We start from the raw sequence: 24,864 nt of genomic DNA on the forward strand, positions 1-24,864 counted from the left end.
ACACACACACACACACACACACACACACACACACACACACACACAGAAGCAAGAGAGAATCAACATGAGAACAAACTGATTCCAGGTAGTTCCCAGACTCCTTGAGCTGAATCACAGGAGGCTTAAGACTGAAGCAGGAAGAATGGAAGAGGAAGGGGGGACAACGATCCGGGTGTAAGACTGGGAACAAAATAAAAACAGATCTCCACTGTTACAATCTGGCTGCCAAAATGTGCTTAATGTTTATTTCTGTTTTGTTAAATCAGGTTTACAAAAGACACCAGGCCACATCATATGCAGATTGTTCCCGTACCAGACTCCTTGTGCTCTTCTCTTAATCAAGCAAAACACTCAACACTTGCTGATTTTATATGCTCAAAATGTTAGTAGCAGTTAAAATCCAATTTTCACCTTGGATTCCTAGAATGTTTTATTTGGTTGGATAAAAATAAATCATTTCTCTCCACTGGGCCTCCAATAAGGTACAAGGTTTTCATTACATGATTCAGGCTGCTTTATCCCATGGCTTTGTTTTTGCGGGTCCACAGCCAAGAGCAGCACAAGCCATCCAAATCGATGAAATAAATGGCAGTGTAGGTGGTACCACAACCCTGTGTATGCATCTCAAAACTGGGTCTGCACAGCGTAAGCATGGGCGACAAGGGATGAAGTCATGATTACAAGGCAGAAGGTTTTACATAAGTCCCTTTGCTTATTTAAATATGAAAAGGCTTCCATGTTCAGCCAGAACTGCCACCTGCCAAAGAGAGATCTCTGTAGCCATACTCAGGGTTCCCAACCAAGAGGTCAGAGAACACTACTAGGTCTCAGTTGGACCTAGAGGAAAAGGGGGACAAGGACCTTCTCTCTCCCACATCAAAATAGCACACCAGGGAGAATGACATGGAGTAGAATGTCCTTAGAGAATGTCCTTCTCTGAGACTGGTAGATTCTGCTTCTCATGAGACACAGTCATGTGGTTACAGACTCACTCTAACTACGTTCATATGCACAGACCGAGATGACTTTTACAAGTTAAAAACAAAAATGGAATTTCTCCCACGTGACTCATCCATCACATTTTCAGATTAAGTCTGTCTACGTTTCAGGATATATCCTACGTATACACAATCCAGGAGAACTGTGTTAATACTAGCTGTCAAGTCAGAAACAAAAACTTACCCCGTCAAACAAGCAACATGCTATAACTCCTCAAACTTACAAAACTTGGGCTTCAGTTAAGGGATACAGTCATCTCCTTTGCCAAGTTCCTGCAAATGCATGACCCAGTCAGGATAGGGAAAGCAGAACAATGAAGGTTCTGGCAACCAGGCCCTGTGAGAATCAACTGAAAAAAGTAGAGCTAAGAAGACTAGGTAGATATGGTGGCAATGTTGAGATCCATTAACAGGACGAAGCTCGCTGTATGTCAAAGGAACTAGCAGGACTAAAGGCAACAAATCACAGGCAGAGAAGATTCAACTCCTGAAGTAGAAGATCTTGTCAACAGTTGATGTCCTCAATAATGGAAGCTGCTGATATCTTCACTGGGGGCTGAGCCTGGTGGATCACCTCTCAGTGATGCCCAGGACATGAACAAATGACCTCCAAGGTTTCTGCCATGAATTAAAACCCTATGGTCAATATGTCCTGATAGGTTACATCATTCTATTTAGGAAATAGATTACTACACATTGGAGCCGAATTCACACACCTGTGCTGTTCTCAGTCTGTAACAGGACTGGGTCTGACAGATGCACTGCTAACCACCTCCTTTTTGCCACATCTCCTCATCCCTCATTTCCACATCTCCAGAGGTGCTCACCCCATCTGAGCCTCTACCTACTAGCTTCATGCAAACAAAATGGAAAGAAAAACTAACTGGAGCTACTCCTGGCCCTGAATCACTCTGGCTATGACAACTGGAAAACTGAGTGTATGAAAATAAGTCATTGACCCTTTCTATCTTCATCTCTCTGCTAGCACTAAGCTTCCTAAGGTTAGGCCATTCAAGAATCATTACAATTATTCCACAAATATCCATGTTATCACCTGGGTAACACAAAATATTCACAAGCAGTGATGTGAAAACTTAATTTTGAAAACTTTTAATGAAGTTGTTAAACATTTTTAAATTACCGTGAGAAGATTTTCAACACCTCAGTCTGATTAAAAATATGGATCTTCAGACTTTAACTTCAATTTTGAGGTAGCACAGTAGCACTTTCCTGATTCTCAAAGTTTAGCTGTGATGATAGCTGCTTTTAGACCTCCTAATGAATATATAAGGGGGGTGACAGTTCAAGACTTATCATTTAGTAACCAGTGCTCATAATTTTTGTTGAGCAATTGGAGTTGCTTCAGAAATGAACAGTGACTTGGAAATGTTGTGGTAGATACTGAAGTGTGCTTTCATTGGGCTTAATTTTCATGGCTTAAATGGCTGGTACTTATAACAGCACCATCCCAGGAGTGTTTGCTCCCTGTACAGAGCACTGGAGAAGGAAGACACAGCAGAAGAAAGAAAGAGTGCTGGACTAAAGTCATAAGACCTGGATTGAAATCTCAGCTCTCAGGCTGGGAATGTAGCTCAGTTGGTAGAGTGTTTACCTTGCAAGCACAAGGCCCTGGGTTCAATCCCCAGCACTAGGGGAAAAAAAAAAAAAAAAGAAATCCCAGCTCTATCACCAACTCTCTCACCAGCAGTGAGATGTCCAGCAGATCATCCTGCCTCCCCAGGCCAGTAATGAGACAATGGGACAAGAATCTTGACCTCAAAGAATTGTGAGAATGAGGGATACAGGTCCAAGCAGGTGTAGGACTAGAAAAAGGCAATCAATTCTTTGGAATGCATCCAAGATATTGGGTTTGGTGAGCAGAGTGTGGCCTCGATTCCAGGGTCCATTCACTCTCCCCTGCTGGTGTCCTGCATGGGTAAAATCTGTCACCAGCATTAACATGCTGGTCACAGGATAGGGTCCCATGAGGCGTTTGTTAAAAGTATTCAGATGCTTAACAAAAAAGAACCACTTCATGAAGTCATCTGCAATGTCTTACTTGTAAAGTCTTTTAAAAATGACTTTAGTCTTACTTGTAAAGTCATTTAAAAATGATAATAATGAAATACTCTTATAAATTACCCTTACCACATATATATATAACTCATTTTATTTTCTTGTCAGGAACCATTATATAATGAAGTATAAAATACTTCGAGCTTGAATAAAGAACATTTTCTCAAATCAGAAAAAGGCACTGAGCCAAAGGAGTAAATAAACATAACTAAAAATGTTAAAGTAATACAACTTTTAAAAAATATTCTTGGAGTTGGCACTGAGCAAAATCACAAAACAAAATAGAAGTCTGATTCACTGTCTCTTGCAAGGGTAAGCAGGACTGTGTTTAGGCAAGAGTTGGAACAAAGAGTGACTCAATGGTGCTACTGGGGAGATTCCAGAGAGATGGAGGCAGCTTGAGCTAAGCACAAGACCACATCAACTGAGGGGAGGACCCCAAATGTGTATGTGTCAGTGGGCGGGGGGAGCAGGGGCAGAGAAAGGCAAGCTGAATGAGAAGGAACGAAGAAATCGGGTGTGGGAAGTCAGGAATGAGGTAGAGCTAAACCACGGAGAGTTTTCTATATTTGGGATACAATTTCTAGTTGGACATTAAAATCAACCAGAAGACAGGGAAAAGGAAGTTTCATAGCTCCTCTTCCCAAAGAAACAAACTTTAGGATGGCTTCTGACTAAATAACTGTCTTTTTTTCAAAAAAGGAAAAATATTGATGAATAAAAGGAGAAGAAAAAGATTGTTCTTATAAAGTTATAGTTTTCCATGTCTGATGTTTTCCCTTATATGTAAAAAAAAAAAAAAAAAAAAGAATTAATCAGGATTGAGTATATCATTCATGGGGAAAAATTATATTTAAGATAAATATGACCAGGAATAATCAGAGGGCAAGAAAAAAATGAAACTGGGCTAAAGATCCATTGACTATACTTCTCTTCAAACAGACAGCAGAGGGGAGTTCTTTAAGCTCAGCACATATGAACTCCTTCTCCAACAAATGCTATCCAGCAGCAGTAAAGAGGCATCGAGAGAATTTCCAGACATCTACCTGTATGCCAGCATTGGTGGGTTATGAAGGGGAAATTGATCTTTCTACACAATTGCATTCCGTGTGGGCCCAGTGGAAAGTAATGCAAAACTGGCCCATAACTGAGTCCTGGCAAACAGCTTTTCCAAAGAGAAAATCATGGTTCACAAATCCTCATTTTACCAATTACCACCTACAGGACTGTGGGTAAAACTTTCAACCCCCAACTTCCTCCCCTATGAAATGAAGTAAAAATGTCCACTTTCAAAGAGTTCTTGAGAGGACTGAGACATACGTGTGAGACAACTCTCCATGAGAAAGCCACATGGCCTGATCAATATTAGACTTCTTTTCCAGGATCCTTCTTTACAATTCTGGATTTATTTAAAAAGAACAAGTAACCCAATAGTTACTGAATTGATAACATCACAAATTCAACTTACAGAGAAGAAATGCATAAAATAAATATTTCAATTATCTATAGAAATAGAAGAAAAGGAAGATATTCTTTCTCAGCAAGCTGAGAATACTGAGGTTTTCTTAAAAGTGCTCTGTCTAGTGAAAAACAAATGCTCAGTGAATAAATGATGTGGAAGGTTAATAATCACATGGACTTCATTTTAATAATGCTCAAAAAGTACATGATATCACTAAATCATGACTCCACTGTTAAAAGCAGTGTTCAAGCAGCAGATGATCTCACTTTGGGAACATCAAGATCCTCCTTGTTATAGTGCCATGTTTTGGTGCCAGAGACATCACCTCAGCTCAAGCATCCATGATCTGATCAACAAGCCCCACTGACCATGACTGCCTAGCCAAGACAGGTCCCAGAGAATACATCTGTCCTTACAGGGTAAGACAGTAGTGGTTTCTTGTGAGTCCTCCATCCTCAGCAGAGACAACCTAAAATCCAGGGTAGAATAGGAAAAAGAACACTGGAGCAGGAGCCAGAAAGCCTCAGTTTTGGTCCCTACCAGTCACAAACTTAATAGAGGACATTTAGCAAAGTAACTTGACTCTCTAGACGTTAGTCTCCTCATCAAGAAGGTCGTTAGGACAGACCACTCATTAGTATTCGTTTATGTGCCCCCATTCTGTGATTTTCTGAAGGCTTCAGGGCTGAGGGCAGCCAGGAAGGAGTGGTGGACAGGTTTCCTGTGTCAGCGCCACTCTGTGAAGCAGTGTTCCTGAGATGTTCCCCGCCTTCAGGTTGCCACTCCAGATACGACGATGCCACATGTTGCTTAGCCTGATTCTTCCACTCTGACCCGGACAAACTTCATCAGTGAGAGCAGTAATGGACCTCCTTGTATTGACCTACTCCATGCCAGCCCTTTCCTGTTAACCTGTACACTTGAAAAGGCAAAATCTACCTATCTGAAAATAGGTATGGCTCTTAAATGGGTCCTTTCTAGATTAGAATAAATAATTAAAATGAGCTATGTTATTATCAATAGGCAAGTTCTCGGGAATTATTCGAGATGGTCAGTGAGATGAAGATTTTGTATGTCTAAAGCATGCATATGGAAGTCCCATGGTGGTCCATCGGTGTACACTGCACAGGTATGTCCTAGAGATTATCCACCCATGCAATGCTGCCCTCACCTCCATTCGTATTCAGAAGCACGTTGCTCCCACAATCTTGAGGTATTCTGGTGAACAAAAACTACACTTTCAATATTAAGAATGTAGTTGAGGAATGTGAGTCCCATTTTTGGAAATATTAGACTTCTTTCATAAAAGCCAGCATGAGGCCCTTTAAGGTGAAAGCACCAACTTTACATCAGGGATTGGGTTAATCAAAACTTCTATTACGGCCTCTTTGCTCCTATGTTCAGATCTCTTCACTAGAAACACATCTCCATTTGGAAAACCTTCTTTGCAAAATGACATTCTTCCAGCCTCTGGATCAACTATGGCTTCAAATTAAACTGGAAAGCCTCATAAGAGGCCTTCAGTGTCCCTATGAATATATTTATTTCTCTGTGCCAACAAGAGAGAGTTCCAAATCTCTGAACCCTGTCACTAATGCCACAAGAGCAACATAGTCAACTTGTTCTGCAGGTCCATTGTCATAAAGGAGAATTCTGTAGGATGGAGCACTGGCAGAAGAACAGGCATTGTCTCATAAAAAGAAGAGGAAAATGCTTAAATACTTCCAGATTTTCTAAAAGAACTTGTAAAAAAAATTTGCTTTGGCTTGAGCAGAACATTCTTTATAAGCAAAGTTTTTTTTTTTTTTTTTTAAAGTCCACCCAGCTTTCTTTTATTAGAGTAATTAAAACAATGTTAGGCATTTGGGGTATCTGATACAACCATAATCCTCTATATTTCTGGGTATTGATTTTATAAAGTATCTACTGTGACTAGGGCATTAACTGCTGGAAATGTATCCACATTGATTTCTGACGGGGTATTTGTTTTAAGCCTACTGAAGCCAAACTATGGGCTTCAAGGAATTCCAGGCAACTACTTCAGTTTATGAAATGGTATTTTGTAAGTTACTCTAAAGCAAAAATGGTTTTTAAAGTTAACATACAGAGGAGAAAAATTCTTAAACGTGAAACTTTACGACTCTACCTGACATCTTTTCTAAAGGGAAAAAATATATATATATATCACATTTGGGCTGCCGGTTTTCTCCACCTCTACAGTAATTTAAACACTTCAATGGTCAAGTCAGTCAGGACGTGATACTTGTGACTTTGCTCTTCCTAAGTTGCAAAAAGAATAATTAAGTATTGTCATGATTCTATTCTGACATTAAAATTCCCAGTAGCCTTTCTTGTGAGACAAAATAACACAAGTCATACCATCAATCTTAGAACTAGATGGTGAGTAGATCAAACATATTTTGAGTTTCATGGCCAGGAACACATCTAAAAAGAAAGACCTATGTTGAGAGAAGAAATGAAGATAGGCAGATAGGCATGGTTATTATTACTATGGCAACCAGATGACCTCCAAAATGATGAGCACAGAGCCCTGTTTCCCCCAGTGCTTATTTCTATGATTGCATTGGAAGAAATTTTCTGTTAACCTTCATTGCTTGCCAGATCCTTTTTGACTATATAGAGATAATGAGATGAATTTAAAAATATTTTAGGCCTCATAGCACTATGTGAAACTATAACACATGTCTCTCATTTGGTTAAGCTTTCAGTTTTTATTTCAACTACACAGAACTCAAAACTACTGTGGTTTGGTTGCAAGTCATGTAGAAAAACTGAAAGCCACAAATAAAAGTAACAGGTTCATTTATATCCCCAGGAGCTGGGAACCAAGTCTGTCTAGTCAACTGCCCTGACACCGTGGCAAGAACAATCATGCTCACCCAACAGCCACTCGTATCACTGTGTTTCTCAGTAACTTGACTGTCTCAGCTGGGCTGCTGTAACAAAAGGCCATAAACTAGGTGTTTCAACAACAGACATTTATTTCCTCACACTTCTGGAAGCTGGAAGTCCAAGAGCAAGGTATAAATACAGTCAATTCTTGGCCGGTAGGGAGTAGTTATCTGGCTGTGTGCTTTCATGACCTCACCTCTGTGAATGTGCAGGAAGAGACAGAGAGGACAAACTCTCTGGTGTCCTTTCCTCTAAGAACACTAATCCTATCATGTCAGGGCCCCACCCTTATGACTTTATTTAATTATCTCCTTTTAGTTACTATTACCAAAGACAGTTACCCTGGGGGATAAGGCTTCAAAATATGGGTTTTAGGAACACAGTTCAGTCCACAGCACTAGCAGGCAAGGATGTTGACCTGTTCTCAACAATAGACCGGGAAATGGAAAGAGTGTCCCTGGAAGCACCTCTCTTTCCTTGCTATAGAATTAAAGAGATCAATTATTCTGAATATCACAGAAGTAACATGGTAAAACTACCCTGAGCCCAAGTTCCTGAGCAGGACACTTTGCCTGCCTGTCAGCTGTCTAATGCATACAAAATGTAAACTTTTGTTATGTTTATTTGTTGTTGAAGCACAACCTAGCCTAACCTAATAAGAATATATTTACCAATGATTGATTTCTGCCCTGTGCTGAGCTCAATTCATAAGTCACCCTGCCTTTATTAAAAGCACAGCTTGTGCAGAAAGGCAAAGAGGTACAAAAACAATAACTTCAAGATAATTAAATTGAAAAGAGTCTGATTAGACTCTAATGCAGTAAGAATTCAGGAAAGAGCGCACGCTGTGAGTTCGAGAAGTACTAGAAAGTTTTCTGGAGCAACTGACACTTGAGAGGAGTCTCTTGAAGTCATTTTGGCTTTGAGAAACTGGAATAGGTATTCACTACATTTTATGTTTTTATGGATTGCTCTATTCACACATCCCGATATTAGTATCGGTGTTGTTTCAGATTGTAGAAAAGAGGAAAGATGTCGAAATCATCACAGTTAGAGTAATGCAGGGCTCAAAAATGCCTTGTTAGTCTTCTAAGCCAATCCAGTTATTGGAAAAATGAAGAAAACTGGGAGCCAGAGATGTGGTGAGTTTGCTAAACTGGAATGAGAGCTATGGAGATGGGAGACAAGAATATCTACTTTTCCTGCCTTTCATATTGTTTTGAAGGTCAAATATGGTCATACTTGCAAAAGTCTCTATCATCTATCAATTTTACAAAAATACACTGTTTTTACTAAAAGGCTTGCCCCAAAAGCCACAGAATGCTAAGACCGTATTCTTAAGTTCACAAAGCTTGCCCATTCTAAACCAGTCCTGTGCAAAGTCGTCATCTTGGAGGAATTGCCGTCTTTGTTCAAAATATTTGGAATTCCTCCGTTCAAATCTTAGAATTCTCTTCAGAACTAAAATGAGTTTTGATTTTCCTCAGTGGTGGCAAATCCTTGCTCGATGGAGTTGACTTGACCATCGGAAGCCTTCAGATTCATTAAAAATAAACAAATAAGCTGAAGACCAGCCAAAACTAATTTTCTTTAAAAGTAAAGCAAATGAATGAGCTGAAGACCAGCAAAATGAATTTTCTTGGCTCTGACACAATTCCTTCAAACCAGACATGTTGAAGCTGACTTCACTTAACCTTGCACAATGGTGGCATCACCAGATCAAATGCAGAGTCTCATGAAGTGACCTCACTGAAACAGAATACTCAATTTTATATGTAAATTATTTTATCATACAAGGAAAGAAACAAAAGGGGGGAAAATGGAAGAACAAGAAAGAAAAAATAGTACCATCATTCCGTTGGGCAAGGGAGGGGCAGAAAGGAGGGGATAGTTAAATCGTCTCAGCATAGGGCAATACCGCTTCTTACTACGACTGTGTGGGGCAGATCCCAGAGGATTGGTTTGCTAGTAATCCAGACAATTCCACTTCACTTCAGCAAATCTCAATTCCAAGATTGTATAGAGCCAAGAAACAACATCAGCTCTCCGAAATACCAGCTGTGACTCTTTAGACATTTGTTTTGTAATATAAAGAGCCTAAATCAATCTTTGTTTCAAGTCATGGTCTCTGAAAACAACTTGCAACATGCTCAGAACTGTTATCTTCAAATACAATGACCACACAATCTTGCCACTTTACCCATATCAGAAGTGGCTTCCCTTGCCCCGACTCTGAGTTGGTCCATAATTATTTTCAATGCCTATGTAAAAATAGGAGCCTAATAATTAATAGGCATAATATTTTGGTGTGTCCTAGAAGTATAAAATATGGAAATTTAATAGTCTATGTCATGATAAAGGCATTTTCATTGACAATACAATGGGAAAACATCTGAGGGAAGGAGGTCAGAAAAACCAATGAAAAAGCCCAGGCTTGCTTCTCCACTGAACGGACCAGGGAGAGCAAACCCTGACAGACACTTTGGTTCCCAGAAGACATCTGCCTGGGTGAAGACTGGATGCTAGGTTATGGGAAGGGAAATGCCTGGGTCTCACCCTTTTCCTGAAGTGTCCTATGCCAGTTCTAAGAATCTATAATTTGATATCCTAATGTATCAGCCCCACATTCCTAATCCAAGTACAACGAGCCGTTCTCCCCTTCCCTGGCAGAAGCCCAGTGACAGGCAGACGTGTTCCCTTCCACATGCAGCATTTTTCCTCTTTGGATCTTATCCCCGTCTTCACCGATCTTTCTTGACTCCAGGCAAGACGGCCCTCGCACGAAGTCATTCTGGCAGAGGTTGCTGGAGCAAGACCAGCAAACACTTAAGATCTCCAGCACCTGAGATGTGCACAACACGTCCAATGATACCTTCCTCTGTTGACACAGGTAAGGTTTGGCAAGGATGGTTACAAGGAATAGCCATGTTAGAGCCACTAGAGACAAGCAGACTCACTAACAATTAAATGCTTCTTAGATTATGTCAAAGGAGTGCTTGAGAGGGACACTGAAGAAAAACCCAGATGGCATAGGAAGTGCCTGGTGTTAATGACTTATTCCACCTGAACGAGGCCAAGCTTCAGCAAATGCAATCAGCACACCCTGACCGAGCTCTCTGCTCATGGAGAAGGCGGATGTCTGAGGGACCGTAATCATTGCCCAACAGTACCTCCAAAAGATGAAGCCACTGCCCTGGACCTAGTTCACCTCACCTGGGAGGGCTCTGGTGCTAAGGGCAATGTAGCCTCAGGTGACAGGATGAGGGACAGGCCCACAAAATCACCTCCACCCTGTGCCAACCCAGCCTGGCTGACTGGATTCTCCTTTCCACAGGAGGGATGTTGCGTAAGTGAAAGGCCAAGAGTCCTTAGTTCTATGTTTTATTAGCATTTTTCTTCAGACTTTTCATCTACTTATGTAGTTTATGAACTCAATTTAGGGACATAACCAGGGTGAAAAGTGTTGAGATAATTCCAGTGTCTCTGTCAGGATAAAACTAGTTTTCCATTAAAATTTAAGGTCTCACCCCAGTAATACTCATGTCCTCAGGATGGAAGAGTTTGTGGAAATTAAAGAGCAGGTTTTTAAGCATATCTTAATGTCCCAGCTTCTTAAATAAGCAATAAATTCATTTCCCATCACTGAGAAAAGATTTTGAAAGTCTGCAGTGTCTCATCCACATCTACATCCATCCATCCATCCATCCATCCATTCATCCATCCCTCTTCTTCCTGCCATCTGGAACTAGCAGGCATCACAGCTATTTCCCCAGTTTCTCTCTGGCTTCTGCGCAATGGAAACCAAGAAATATTTTTTCTTCATTCTAAGTCCTGTGACAGATGTACCAAGACTTCTTTAAAAGTACTTTTACTCATATAATTAGGATACTTTCCACTTCGATGAGCTCATGCTTTCCCATTAATCTCTCAACGATGCCTATTTCTTTAAACAAAAGCTAAAGTGCATCTATTTGTCCCTTCAGAATGGGGAGGGGGGTGTCTGTTCACATGCTAAGCCTTCAATCCTGAGGATGTTATTGAACATGTTTGCCAAAAGAGACCTGTCTCCATTTTTTTTCCTGCCCAAAGAGAATCACTGAAACAACTTCTGGCATATCTAAGATACTTCCAAACAGTTCTTGTGTCACTTTAACCCAATCTTGCCCCCACATCTTATTATTTATATGAGGAATAATTAAAGGAAAGAAAAAAAATGATTTGTCTCAAGTTCTATTCCTTTCTTTTCTACCTCATCTACACAAAGTTTATTTTCTTTCCTAGAATATATATCAGAGTTATATTCTTAAGAGAGATCTTAAGCTATCTTAAGAGTTTATTTCTTATGGTTTTTTTTATTTAAACTTCATGAGAGTCTTTCATAGTTGCAAACTATGAAAGTGGGTTTTTGTGTTATTTGATCATCTTTATCTGTGCTCGAGTTATTTGATCATCTTTATCTGTGCTCGAGTGCTATACAAAATGCATATTCTCTCCTGTTTACAATGATTCCAGGTTGTCTGATATTTCTGTGCTTCCTAGTTAATGCTGGTGTTTATATGTGAACTTGTCTATTATCTCAGCATTTGCAATAGGAAGGTCTTGGAGCACTTGAATTTATTCATCTCCTCTGCAATGCCTGTGTCTAATTATAGGGCATGTTTCCGTGTTCGAAAGACCATGGTTGTGCAACCAGGCAATGGCAGACCCACATGGAAACTGGACCCTGAACTCTATTTTGTGACTCTAAACACTTTACATAGAAGGCCTTTTCATGCAATCTGGCATCATCAGGTCACTGTAAAATGTTTGTTTCCAGCAATTAGGCCATAAATAAAACGTTTTTAAAACAACCAAAAATTCAGATTGCCAAGTAAGTTTCAAATTTAGGTCATGGTTAAGAAAACCAATTTAAGACAACGGACACCCTACATGGGGGAGAAAGGTGTAATATTTAATGTCCCTATAATGAAATAATAGATATGAGAGATGGTTTCTGAAATTTGGCCTTTCCTCAGAGATGAAAGCTATCATGGAAATGTTCAAGTTTTAGTCTCATGAAAACACGAGGAGGCCCTGAAAGGACTTGGTCATTATAATCACTGTAGTTATAATTCTAATCTGATCAGTGAACAAACTATAGCAAATGCTGTCAAATACATACAGAGTGTATTAGTACTGGAGGTTACCACTACTTTTACAGCAGAGTACCACAATTTATTTCAAGTAGCAAAGAAACCTAATCCTGACACAGTTATGACTTGCCCATTACTTCAGACTTGATTTATATTCACAAAACCCATTCCTCTTAGCCATACTATCTATTCAAATAATTTCCATTCTTTAAATAACATTAATTTAGTGTTATCTACAGCCATCCTAATGCACATAGAAATCAATACTTTATATGACCTAAAATACGAAAGTATTTTTTGAACCCTGAAAGATCAACCGTTACTTTCTACAATAGTAAAACAGTAGGAATGATTTTTTCCCCCTATTTCTTAGCACTCTCTGTCAAGGTGAAAAACAAAATTTCTAATCCCATTATTCTTGTTCTTTTCTCTTTATAATGTCACCCAAAGAAATATTCTCTGTTGCCATGAACTTAAATATCACCAGTAGATCTATTTATTGATGCTGAATTTTCTCCATTGACTCTCTATCATTCCACCTGTAAAATAGCATTGGATTCTCTGACTGATTTTCAAGAATACACTATTGTTAACATCCACCAGGGATGGGGCTACTCATAGCAAAGATGTAACCGCTTGTTTTAGTTAGCTTTTTCACTGCTGTGATTAAATGATCTGACCAGCACAATTATAGAGGAGGAAAGGTTTACTTGAGGGCTCACAGTTTCAGAGGTCTTAGTCTATAAAAGGCCAGCTCCATTTCTTGGGGCTTGAGGTGAGGCAGGACATCATGGTGGAAGAGTGTGGCAGAGGGAAGCAGCTCGCATCATCAGGAAGCAGAAAGAGACTCCACTCTCCAGATGCAAAATATATACCCCAAATTCACATCCCAATTCCCACCTCCTAAACCACACCCTACCACTTCAATTAATTCCATCAGGGATTAATTCACTGATTGGGTTAAGACTCTTACAACCCAACCCTTTCTCCTCTGAACCTTGTCCTCTGCACCGTCTCACATGTGAGCCTTTGGGGTCCCCTCACATCCAAACCATGACACCACTCATCATCTCCCCATGATTCTGCTCTGTGGATCAGTCAAGTCAGTCACCATGAACATTTATCTGATATCTGCAAGAAAGTTAACAGGATATAATTTATTATGATCTTTCTCTTTACACCTGCCTATAATCAAATCCTAAGACCTGATCTTCACAAATATCCTACATTCATCTCTTTCATTTTCATCTGTACTGCTTATATGGAAACCGGGTCATCTCACACTTGAACTAAAGGCCAACTTCTCTTTCCTGGCCCCTCATTTCACCAACCCCACACCCTTCCCAAAGCCCAACCCAACTGAAAGTTAAAACTGTTAAAATTGTTTCCTAAAAATTCGTTAAATGTATTAACCTTACATAAAGCTTTTAAGTCCAGCTTTAAAATTCATTTTTCTATTTATAAGTCCAAGGAATTTTAATATTTCCCCCTTCTTCTCATAAGAAATTTTCAAATATGCTGAGACATTCAAAGACAAACACAATGGCTCATCTGCATGCAGTCCCCGCAAAGCCAACAACTATAACCTTCTTGCCATATTTGTGCGTACAATACATTTGAAAATAAATTGTAGACTTTATAGCACTAAAACTTCCATCTTGAAACTTTTTCAGGTTTCAACTCTTAAAAAGACATCCTTCTACATAATCCCCATACTATTATCATAGAATCTAAGAAAATAATAATTCTAAATAACATATAAATAGTTCATAGTCAGATTTCTTCAATTGTTCCCAAAGTATCTTTTAGAACTGACCTTTTTGTAAAATTAAAATTTAATTAAGGTCCACACATTACCTTTATTGTTGTGTGTCTGTATTCTCTTTCTAGACATCATCCCACTTTTGTTTACATAGTTTGATTTTCTGAAGAATCCAGGCAATAATGCCCTATACTGTGTATCTATTTTTTACACCCATATGTGATATTCTTAGCTTCTTTCTTTACCCTCAGTATGCCCTGTTGGCTGGAGGGTCAGGTGAAGTCTTGATTAGTTCAGGTTAGACATTTTTGACAGGAACACCTCAAGGGTGGTGCTGTGAACACCATACTGTACCCATCTATAGGCCCTTGATGTCAGGCTGCCTCATCTAAATGATTACTAGCCTGATTCCTGAGCCAAGGGGGCTTCATGATACTTTGCCCTTGTCACCAAGTTATTTATACAGCATTGCCCTCAATTTAAGAGGTTTAATATCTGTATGAAAACCTGTCAACTCCAAGCTACCTTGCTTCTCTGATCTCTTCCAACACCTCTTCCCTATTCATTTCCTACAACTCTCTCTTTCCTCTGTTTAATTTTTCTCTGATTTTGCTCTGTGAGTTAGGTCTCTTCGCCAAGCATCCATTTCCCTCCACCATCCAAATAAAATCTTATTCCATGAAGCTTCCCTGAAGATAAGTGCATTGGTCACATTCACCTTGGGTTTTCAATCCCAAATTAATGGCCTAAATATTATAATGTGCCACAGAAACAAGGACTATTTCTGTCAAATTTATTTTGTATAGGACCTCTCATATCAACATATAAAATAGGTGCTTATTGATAACTACTGCATTATAAATCTCAATAGCTGAAATCTAGAAGTAATAAGAGTACTAACATGCAGATTTTTTTTCTTTCCCATTCATTCATTTAAAATCTACCTGTACCTTCTGGTTGTGTCTATGTTTGCAAACCAGTCACAGTAAGAAACTACAAGTGTTTTCAAACATCTTTGGAGGACACATCTATATACTATTGATTATTTGCCAGTAACACATTTTTTAAATTCTTGGGTTATCCTACTTGCACAAATGAATTGGCAATCACGAGCATCCAGGAACATTTCTCATGAACAGAAAAGAAAATGCTGAGACCATTTTCTGAAAACAGGTGTTATTTTGAAGTTGTGTGATGGTGACTACACATGAAAAATGAATTAAGACTTGAGATCACTGTCTGGATCATTCAGATCCAAAGTCATAGAAGTATTCAGATAAGGAAAAAGTGTTCCACTGAATCCGAATTATTTGGGTAACTCCACCCATTATCCTATTAATCTCCACTGCATAGTCCAGTTTAGACTTTCAAGTATATGATTTGTTTTCATCTTTTCTCATTAGCAGTCATCCGCCTAATTATTACGAAAGAATAACAAGTCTGTTATGCCTTATTTTCTTGCTTTTTATCATCTGCATTCCAACTTGGAAACTAGGGAGAAAGGCACTGGGCACACAGTTTTAAAAGGATCTGCTTTTTCCTTTCTCCATGACCAACCTAAGCTGGAATGACTAAACAATGCAAATGGACCAAATTCAGCTCTGCTCTCCAAGGCTCATCTGGGGTGAAACTATGAAGTGTGTAAAGTTTATCTTCAGCCCCACAGTTCCTACGAAAACCTGCCCTTAGCACAAAGTTCAGTCTCTACTTCTAAGCTAAATTTAAATTGATGATTGCTATGGTTTAAATATGAGGCGTCCCCCAAAAGGTCCTGTGTGAGACAAGGCAAGGAAGTTCGGAAGTGAAATGATTGGGTTATGAGAGCCTAAATCTAATCAGTGCATTAATCCACTGACAGGGATTAACTGGGTGGTAATCTGTAGGCAGATAGGGTGTGGCTGGAAGAGCCAGGTCACTGGGGGCATGCCTTTGAGATAGGTATTTTGTACCTGCTTCCTGGTGGTCAATTGTTCCTGAGCTGCCTTCCTCCACCACACCCTTCCACCATGATGTTCTGTCTCACCTAGGCCCAGAGCAGTGGAGTTGGCTTTCTGTGGACTAAGACCTCTGAAACCGTGAACCCCAAATAAACTACTCCTCTTCTGTGTTGATCTTGTCAGGTTTGCTGGTCGCAGCAGTGAAAAAGTTGACTAAAATAATGATGTGTCCTTCTCCCAATAGCATTTGTTAATACTGGGCTTCAGTGGAGGAATGAAAAGCTATGTCAGGTGCCCTGTAGTTAGCATTTCAGGATCCAGATAAATGTTGTGTTTTAGAACATTGAGGGTTTTCCTGTCTTACTGGAGGTACATGACATAAACAACCACCTACTTTAACTATTTTAAAGTTTGAATTTATCAGTATCCTCCAGGCTAACAGTTACATAATTCTGTGACATTTGCAAAGCAAGAATCACATTAATTATCTTGTTTAGTCTTAAAATCCATCAGCACCATATTCTTGCTTCTGCTTTGCAGATAAGGAAACCAATTCCCCATCATTAAGATCTGGGCTCAGGGTGCTAACCAAGGTCTCTTAACTCTCTAAGGATGCTCCTTCCATTCCCATGGGCTTCCCCCATTCAGGTCTACCAGTCTACCCCTCTTCTAAAAGGAAGGTAATAATCCTACATTGACTTAATACTTAAAAGTGTCTTCCAGATTTCTAAAGCAGTAGCAATTGATTCTACTAACCCAAATATCCCTCTCTCTCTCTCTCTCTCTCTCTCACACACACACACACACACACACAAACACACACACACAGTTTTTACATTATTCAGGAAAGAACAAAAGAATAATAAATTCACTTCACCTATTCCTTTGCTGGGATGTTTGTTTAAGCCATAACTGAAGGACAGAAGAACCACCACAGGACAAAGCCTACATCATGATCACATCATCCTAAAGTAGAGCAACACCAAGGGGTTGGGACATAGAAACCAAAACTCTCAGGTCACCTTCCCTATGCACATTCAACAGTAAGTCTTGTTCTTGTCTTGTTTGTAATGCAGTCTCAGCTCATTGCCTGAGCTGACCTTGAACTCCTGGGCTCAAGTGATCTTCCTGCCTCAGCCTCCTGAGTAGGCAGGCCTGTGGGGATACACCACCAGGCCCAGGTAAATGATAAGTTTTAAAGAACATGTAGGCTTTCTCTTACTTTATGATAGAAATATAGGCCTAAAATTACAAGTAAATCCAATGATATTTAAAATCTACTTCAAACAACTTATGCAGATATTTTAGGTATGAATTTTCATAAGAGAAAAAAGACATGAATTTCTTGCATATGGGATTCAAAATGTAACTATACCTACTAACCTGTAAATTACTGTACAAGGCATAAATCTTTTCAAACATCTTTTCATAATATGTATTCTTTAACCATATCTCATGACTGACATGTTTTATATATTGATTATCCTGACTGAAAAAATATAAGCAAGCAATTATGGACTTCCAACAACATTTCTGGAAGTTCACTATGTAAAAATATTTGATACATCAGAAATCAGTACTATTTTTCTGTAAAGGGCCACACAATAAATATTTCAGGTTTTGCAGATCATAGGCTCTTGTTACACCTGAATTCTACCATTGTGGCATGAAAGCTGACATAGAAAATACATAAATAAATGAGTGTGGCTATGTTCCAATAAAACTTTATTTATAAAAACCGGCCATGGGTCACAGTTTATGAACCTCTTCTACAGAAAATAATTTTTACCAAGTCTAGCTTCTTTATTAGAATGACTAGAATGCATTACTAAGACAGCCTGGGCAATGCTGCTTACCTGTGACCCAATGGTTTCCTGGAAGCAACGGCCAAGCTGTGTTTTAGCAGCCACAGGGTAGACATGTGGAATGACCTGCTGGTGGGAGTATGTGGAATGCACAGTCTGGGTCTTCTGGACGGGAAGCCCTTGGTGAGAGACTTGGGACTGGCCCTGGTGAACTTCTTTTACCTTCTGGCCTGTTGGGCCATCAATTCTCGAAACCTGATGGATCTGGACAGAAGCCTCAGGAGGATGTTTCACATGGATATTAACTATGTTGGGAGGAAATTTCACTAAAACAGATTGGGAGAAAAACTTGTTAGTCATGAACAATTGGCAGGCAAGTCAGGATTTTTTAAACCTGAAAATAAATAATATAAACACATTTATATGCATATATATTATATGTAGGATAAATTACCCATATAAAATATATATCCTTTTGCTGCATAGACATCAAAATTCATGAGAATCAAAGGGCATACTCAAAATGAAAATTAAACCTGAACTTACATACTTAAAAAATAAAACTACAGTTGTATAAAGCATTAAAATGCTAATGGTAACATATTCATGAGACAAAAATATTCAGTGGAGTCATAAAACTATGAAATTGGTGTGTCATAGATACATCTTATCAAATGATAATAAGAAAGACTCCAGAGTTGGATTACTTCTGAATCTCTCACGAATTTTCTATTGTAGAAATTTAGGATTTACATTTTTCCACTAAAAGTGGGAAGCCAAGTTCACAAAGCACAATTCACTTACCCTTAAATGTTATTACACACACACACACACACACACACACACACACACACACATTTTGTGCTTCTTGTGGCATGCATATACACACACAATACCAAAGTGTGTTATTTTATGTCTGTAACAAGATTTATTTTTTTCCCCTTTAAAACAAAATCTCATCTTTGGATGCAAAGATTCAGGTTTTAAAGAATAAAAGCCAGGAACACTTCTCTGACCCCCTTTTTAAAACTGTGCGTTTATAAAAATGCCAGATTTAAAAGAATGAATTAGTCATAGAATTTTTGAGCTCCAAGTGACCTAGTTTATCTTCCTCTACAGATGAACAAATCAAAGCCCAGTGAGGTTAAATGATTGTTTAGAACTAAAACCAAACACTCTTCAACTATGAAATTTAGCAGTAGCTACCGAGTGGTCCAGTCGTTTGTTAATGCTGTGAGGGCAGAGCACTGTCTTGTTCATCTTTCCACTCCCCAGGGCTGGCAAGGACAATGATAATCACATTAATCAGTTCTCGGTGGAAGGAGTCCCTAGGGCGCCATGGACTCCTTTCTATTTTCTTCTTTCCTAGATACCAATTGTGTATGGCCTAGAAAGTCCTGCAGCTGCATGCTGAGTCCCACTTCCTATTTCCACTGCCATTCCTCAGCCACAGATCGCACACTCCTTTCTGTGTTAATACTAGCCCTGGTCATCTGCTGAGAACTGGCTTCTATATGGGTTTGACAGGTTGACAGAGGTCTGCAAACAGGCAAAAGGAAGACTGTAAAACTCACCTTTGACTCCTTGCTGGCTAGTCATGGTCAGAGGCAAGGTATGTGTAGAATGGATGACATGGGTCCCCAAGGCTTTTCCTGGTTGCTGGGAATGCTGATAAAGTTTAGGCACACTGGCACCATGGACTGGGATCTGACAAAGCTTTCCTGTGAAATTTGGAGGGCACTGGCATTTGTCCCTTGAACTACACTGGCCACCATTCATGCATGGAAGATGGCAAATCACTGAAAAGGAACAGAGAAAATGTGGACTGTTGGTTAGTCTCTCAATAGTTGAGTAACGATCAACCAAGAAACACCCAAAACACACAGCCTAATGTGGCATTTTCTTCCTGTTAATTTTATAAATGTAAACTAGGGAATAACCACTATTCCAAAGAGAGCCTATATTATTTATTACCTTTTTCTTTCCATCTTAAGTCATTTAACTCTGTAAGGCTTTGTGATGTTTCTCTCCCAAGGACAGAAAGAAGAATCCATAGGAAAAGAATATAAGGAAGCCACACAGAATCACTGTCCGTCACAGAGACATTTTAAGTACCCCTTGCAATCTGTAATTACTTTGCTTCCCTATTTAGTTACTACTTTCTTGTCTTCCTAGATTGTAAACTCCTTGAGGACAAGAGAGATTTCCAGTACCTAGAACAATGCCTGACCTATGTGGATATTAAATAAATACTTGCTCACAGACTGGAGAAAGGAATAAATGAGAATGATAAAAATAATATAACTTGGAATTTCATTCTGTGTAAGATACTGAACTAATTGCTACCTGTAACCAAAACCAGGACAGCTTCAAACGTACTTCATGGGAATTTGCAATCTCATTTGGAGAAGCAAGACCCAGGTGATATCTGAAGTAGCAGAGGGATTATTGGTTTGGTATTAACTTATTCAGAATATCAAAACATAAGAGGACACATTGGGTGATGAATTTTAAAAGGAATTTTAGACTCTGGCAAAACTCAGTTTATGGTCAACCTCATCATCACCAATTAAAAAATAAAACAAATAGCCCCTCAACTCTTCCAGCCTTAACCCTCTCTAAAGCCTTTCCTCTGTGACCCCACTTCCCAGAACTGTCTGTTCACTTCTCAATGCACTGCAGTCTGTCTTGGACCAGAATAAGTCCTCTCTTGCCCCACCCTCTCCTACACAGAAACTACTCTCATTAAGTTTCCCTAATGGTCTCCATGTTGCTAAATCCAATGGGCAGAATTCCATTTCTATTGGTTTCCACGACATCTCACTTGTCTATTTTGCTCCTTCCTCCTTGAGTATTTTATCTTAATATTCTTTGCAGACTGCTTTCTTGACTTCTTTTTTGAATGTTTTATGGCTTGGTCTTGAAATCTTCATTGCTAACTCTACACACTCTACTATGATTTCATCCTGTCATATGCTGAAGTCACTCAAATTTATATTTCCTGGCCAAAGATTTCTGCTGAGCTTCAAACTGTCTACTACTATATATTTCCAGGCAGACATTCCACAAGCACCTCAAACTCAAGATGTCTGAAATTGAATTCACTGTCTTCTTTGAAATACCTCTACCCAGAGTGGTGCTTACTAAAACCTGGGTGTCCCCTCCCTCACTTCACCTGTTCAAACATCCAGTCCTGGAATTCCTCCCTTCTGAATATTCATCAAAAACATCCAGTCCTTTTTCCATCACCATGCCTTTGTTCCTTCCATAACCTCATCACTTATGAATCTCACCTAATTCTCCGTAATACAGCTATACTCAATTTTATTCAGTGTCCTCTCACCAGTCTAGAACTTTTTCCATGCTGTGTCCTCTGCCTGGAACATTCTTCCCATCTTCCCCCTTTCAATTACCTGACTTCCTACCTCTCTCTTAGATTCCACTTAACCCTTGCTTCTAACATTCCCTATTGCCTCTCATCTCTGCTTCCACAGAAGCTCAGTCACTACGCACCATATTATGTAACAAAGGTCTGACCACTTCTCTGTATGTCTTACTCAGTTGGAGTTCTGTAAGGTCAAGGAATTATCTTGTTATGTTTTACCCCTAGCAATGTAGATCAGAGTCTAGATAAAAAAATGCTCAAGTCTTGAACAAACACCAAATGAAGAAACGAACAGATTTGTGCCTACTATTTGGTCAAACGCCATCATATGTAACGTAGAAGATTCCATCCCTGCCCTTCAAGAACTTAAATGCTAACTGAAGAGACAAGGTACCGTAACTAACAAGTAGCAAATAAATGATAATTAGAAAATATAAAATACAAATCATTTGGAGCTTCAGAGAGGAAAACAGCCATTTCTAGAAAGTCAAAAAGGATATCACAGCAGGGATCACTTAGAATAAGTCTTTGAAATGGGACAAGATGTAGAACACAGAAGAGAGCATTCTAGGAAGACATGGAAGGCAGGCAACCACATGGGGGAGACACTGAGTCTACCTGTCTGGTGGAAACCCCAGTCCGTGAGCGAAGGGAAGGGAGCAGGTGATAAACTGGAAGAAGGCAGCTTGAGTCAGACAATGGAAGTTACTAAAGGGCTGATGAGGGGTTTGGATTTTATTCTATTACTTTGAGGCTTTAAAGGATGCAGAGGATGAAGCAAGGTTGAAAGCGTGTTCCAGGAGGATTACTCTGGTGATGGCATATGGGATTAGCTGGAAAGGAGAGTGACAACACAGGGAAAGGCAGTTAGGAAACTATGATAATAACTGAAATGCAAGTTAAAAACACACATACACATGTGGATTAGGGTGATGGCCAGAGGCACCACTGAAAGAAGCATGAAGTCATCTAATGCTGGGGAGAGGCAGAAGATCAGTAGAACTTACAGAGACAGGCAGTAGAAGGAAAAGGGTCGGCCAGGGAAGCGGGGAGAATGTGGAGGAGGAAGGAGATTGTTGGAAAAACTACCAAGTCCCCTTGGTAATTTACCCAGGACTGTGTTTGGGGCCTAAGTTGCAGACCAAGTCAAAACTATCCATGATGGATGGGGTCTGGAAAATACTTCTTGATACAGTCTAATCTACTCTGTGAGGTCTTGAGTAAGAAAAGAAGTCAAAGCAGACTCCAGGGATGAGTCAATGACTCAACAGTTCAATTCTGAACTGATTTTCTAAATCACAGCTTGGCTACATCGGATGGGCTCAATGTGTACTAGGCAAAATCAAGGGAGCCAGGCCAAGACTTCAGCATCCTACAAATTCTAACCGGAATACAGGCAGCCCTTACTTTGCGGGCCACGGTTTAAATACCAGTCCCCCAACAACCTGGGTCAAACTTCCACTATCACAGTATATTAGCTGAGTAATTGCATCAAATACAAATTTCGCTGCTAGCTCTTTGGTCCACAGAGCGCTTGGTGAATAACAGACATGCACCATGACCACTGATCAATCATGCTGCTTCTTTCCAAGTCTGTTGGTGATTGGTCACTGTACACACCTGTTCCTCACTTCAGGCACTGACAATAGAGTGAGGAAATCACAGGATATTTCATAAAAGCAGATAATCGAAAGACAATAGGGGCCAACGATGCAGAAAGTAGGGCAAAGAAATGAAAAGTGGTAACGCTAGAAGTAAAATTTAAAAGTGGTTGTATCAGATACTTCCCAACTTCAGATCAGCTTCCAAAAACTTGCCCAAACTGAAAAAGGAAGATGACAGTTCCCTCAAGGGAAGGAGAGCTGGTCCATTTCATGTCGTACAATGACAAGAAGACAAACGAGTTCAAATTATTCTTGATTAGTTTTACTCCAAGAAATAAAATACTTATTTTCAATGTTTGTAACATTTTAAATTACAGACTACAAAATAAAAATTAACTTTCCTGTTTTCCTCATTTCTGTTTATTGACAGCTTACACTATAAAATTTTTAATTTTTGAGAAAAATATTTAAAGGCCATGGAAACTGAATTTTTCCATCGATGATTTAAGATGCACAGTGAGGACTTCCTGACATTCTATACTAGAATAACGTCATATGTGGAACCATACTTTTTACAAAGAAACATGAACCAATTGACTTTTACTAGATATTTCTAGTATCATAGTAGACTCTAAAATCTAGCATAAACTTAATTAGACTTGTTTAAATCTTCCTTTAAACCCTGAGAGGGCTTCTCTACAATTGTTTCAAGGACTGACTAGCTTGTGGGTACAGCAATAATTCCTGAACTCCAATAACTGTGTCTCCTCCGTCATAAAGGAAACAGTTTCTGCTTGACTTATTTCAACCAATAAATGGCCACTATTCATAACCACTCATGAATGAGAAATAAAATATCCATTCTCTTGTTCCAGCATTTTCTAAAATCTAAATCATAATAAAAAGCTCTTTGCCTCAGTTCAATAACTACACGTTGAGTCCTTTGTGGCAGGTAATCTTTTTACACCTAAATAGTCTTTTGTATCAAGGAAAACAAATCTAAAACCAACCTACGAATGTTAGGATTTAGGTATGAATAGTTTCTTTCTGTTTCAAAAGTTCATGCCACTCTCAAAACACTGCCGAATGATGTACTGTCTATGTTGCCAATGTTCTATAAAACCTCCTCAGAACATAAAGAGGAAAAAGAATAAGTTATCTTTCAGGTTGATTTGAGAAGCTTGAGGGATGTTGGCTGTAAATCTGGCTATGGCACATATATTTTTTAAAAATCTAACTGGAAATGTAACACAGAACGAGGGCTGAGAAATTCCACAACCTTGTCATGGTGACATTTTGCTGGCCGTCACAGGAACTCACTGCATTGCATCATGTGGTCATCCGGGAACGATTGCAAATGGCAAGAAGTATGTGGGCTTTCAGCCTGCTAGTCCAGAAAGTGCAATTTCATGACAAACTCTCAAAGTAACTCATGATACTACTATAAAAGATCGAACGAGCAAAAAGATTCAGACTGGAAGAACAGGTTGGAGGTTTCAAATATGCCAAGTGATTCAGTTGCATTCCACCATTCGCCTTGGTCTGCAAAACACTTGTGGGTACTCGAGAAATTGGGCCAACTGAATGAAGCATTCTAGGCTGCAAATCAGAACCTTGTTTAAATGAGCAAATATTAATGACTGCATTCTAATTTAAGCACATGAATTTTCTAACAATCTCAATTATAAAACAGTACCTAGTACCTCTCTTTTTCTTGTCATCTTAGCTGATGATAAAAATACTTCAGCTACTTGATCCCAAAAGGTGCTCTGAGAACATTCTCTTGTGCT

At 39.3% G+C, this 24,864-nt stretch overlaps 1 protein-coding gene across 9 annotated transcripts in view; it reads right to left on the minus strand.

The window, feature by feature from the left end:
- LTBP1 (latent transforming growth factor beta binding protein 1) overlaps positions 1 to 24,864 on the minus strand; it is a 492,924-nt gene that overhangs the window by 170,492 nt on the left and 297,568 nt on the right. For all 9 annotated transcript variants that reach the window (XM_079109942.1, XM_079109941.1, XM_079109940.1 and 6 more), the window contains 2 exons: positions 19,660 to 19,884; positions 18,137 to 18,411 (listed from right to left, as the gene is read on the minus strand). In XM_079109942.1, coding sequence (XP_078966068.1) covers positions 18,137 to 18,411; positions 19,660 to 19,884 — 500 coding nt within the window. The remainder of the gene's footprint in view (positions 1 to 18,136; positions 18,412 to 19,659; positions 19,885 to 24,864) is intronic.

Source organism: Sciurus vulgaris (assembly GCF_902686455.1).
Source record: "Sciurus vulgaris genome assembly, chromosome: 14".
Classification (NCBI taxonomy): domain Eukaryota; kingdom Metazoa; phylum Chordata; class Mammalia; order Rodentia; family Sciuridae; genus Sciurus; species Sciurus vulgaris.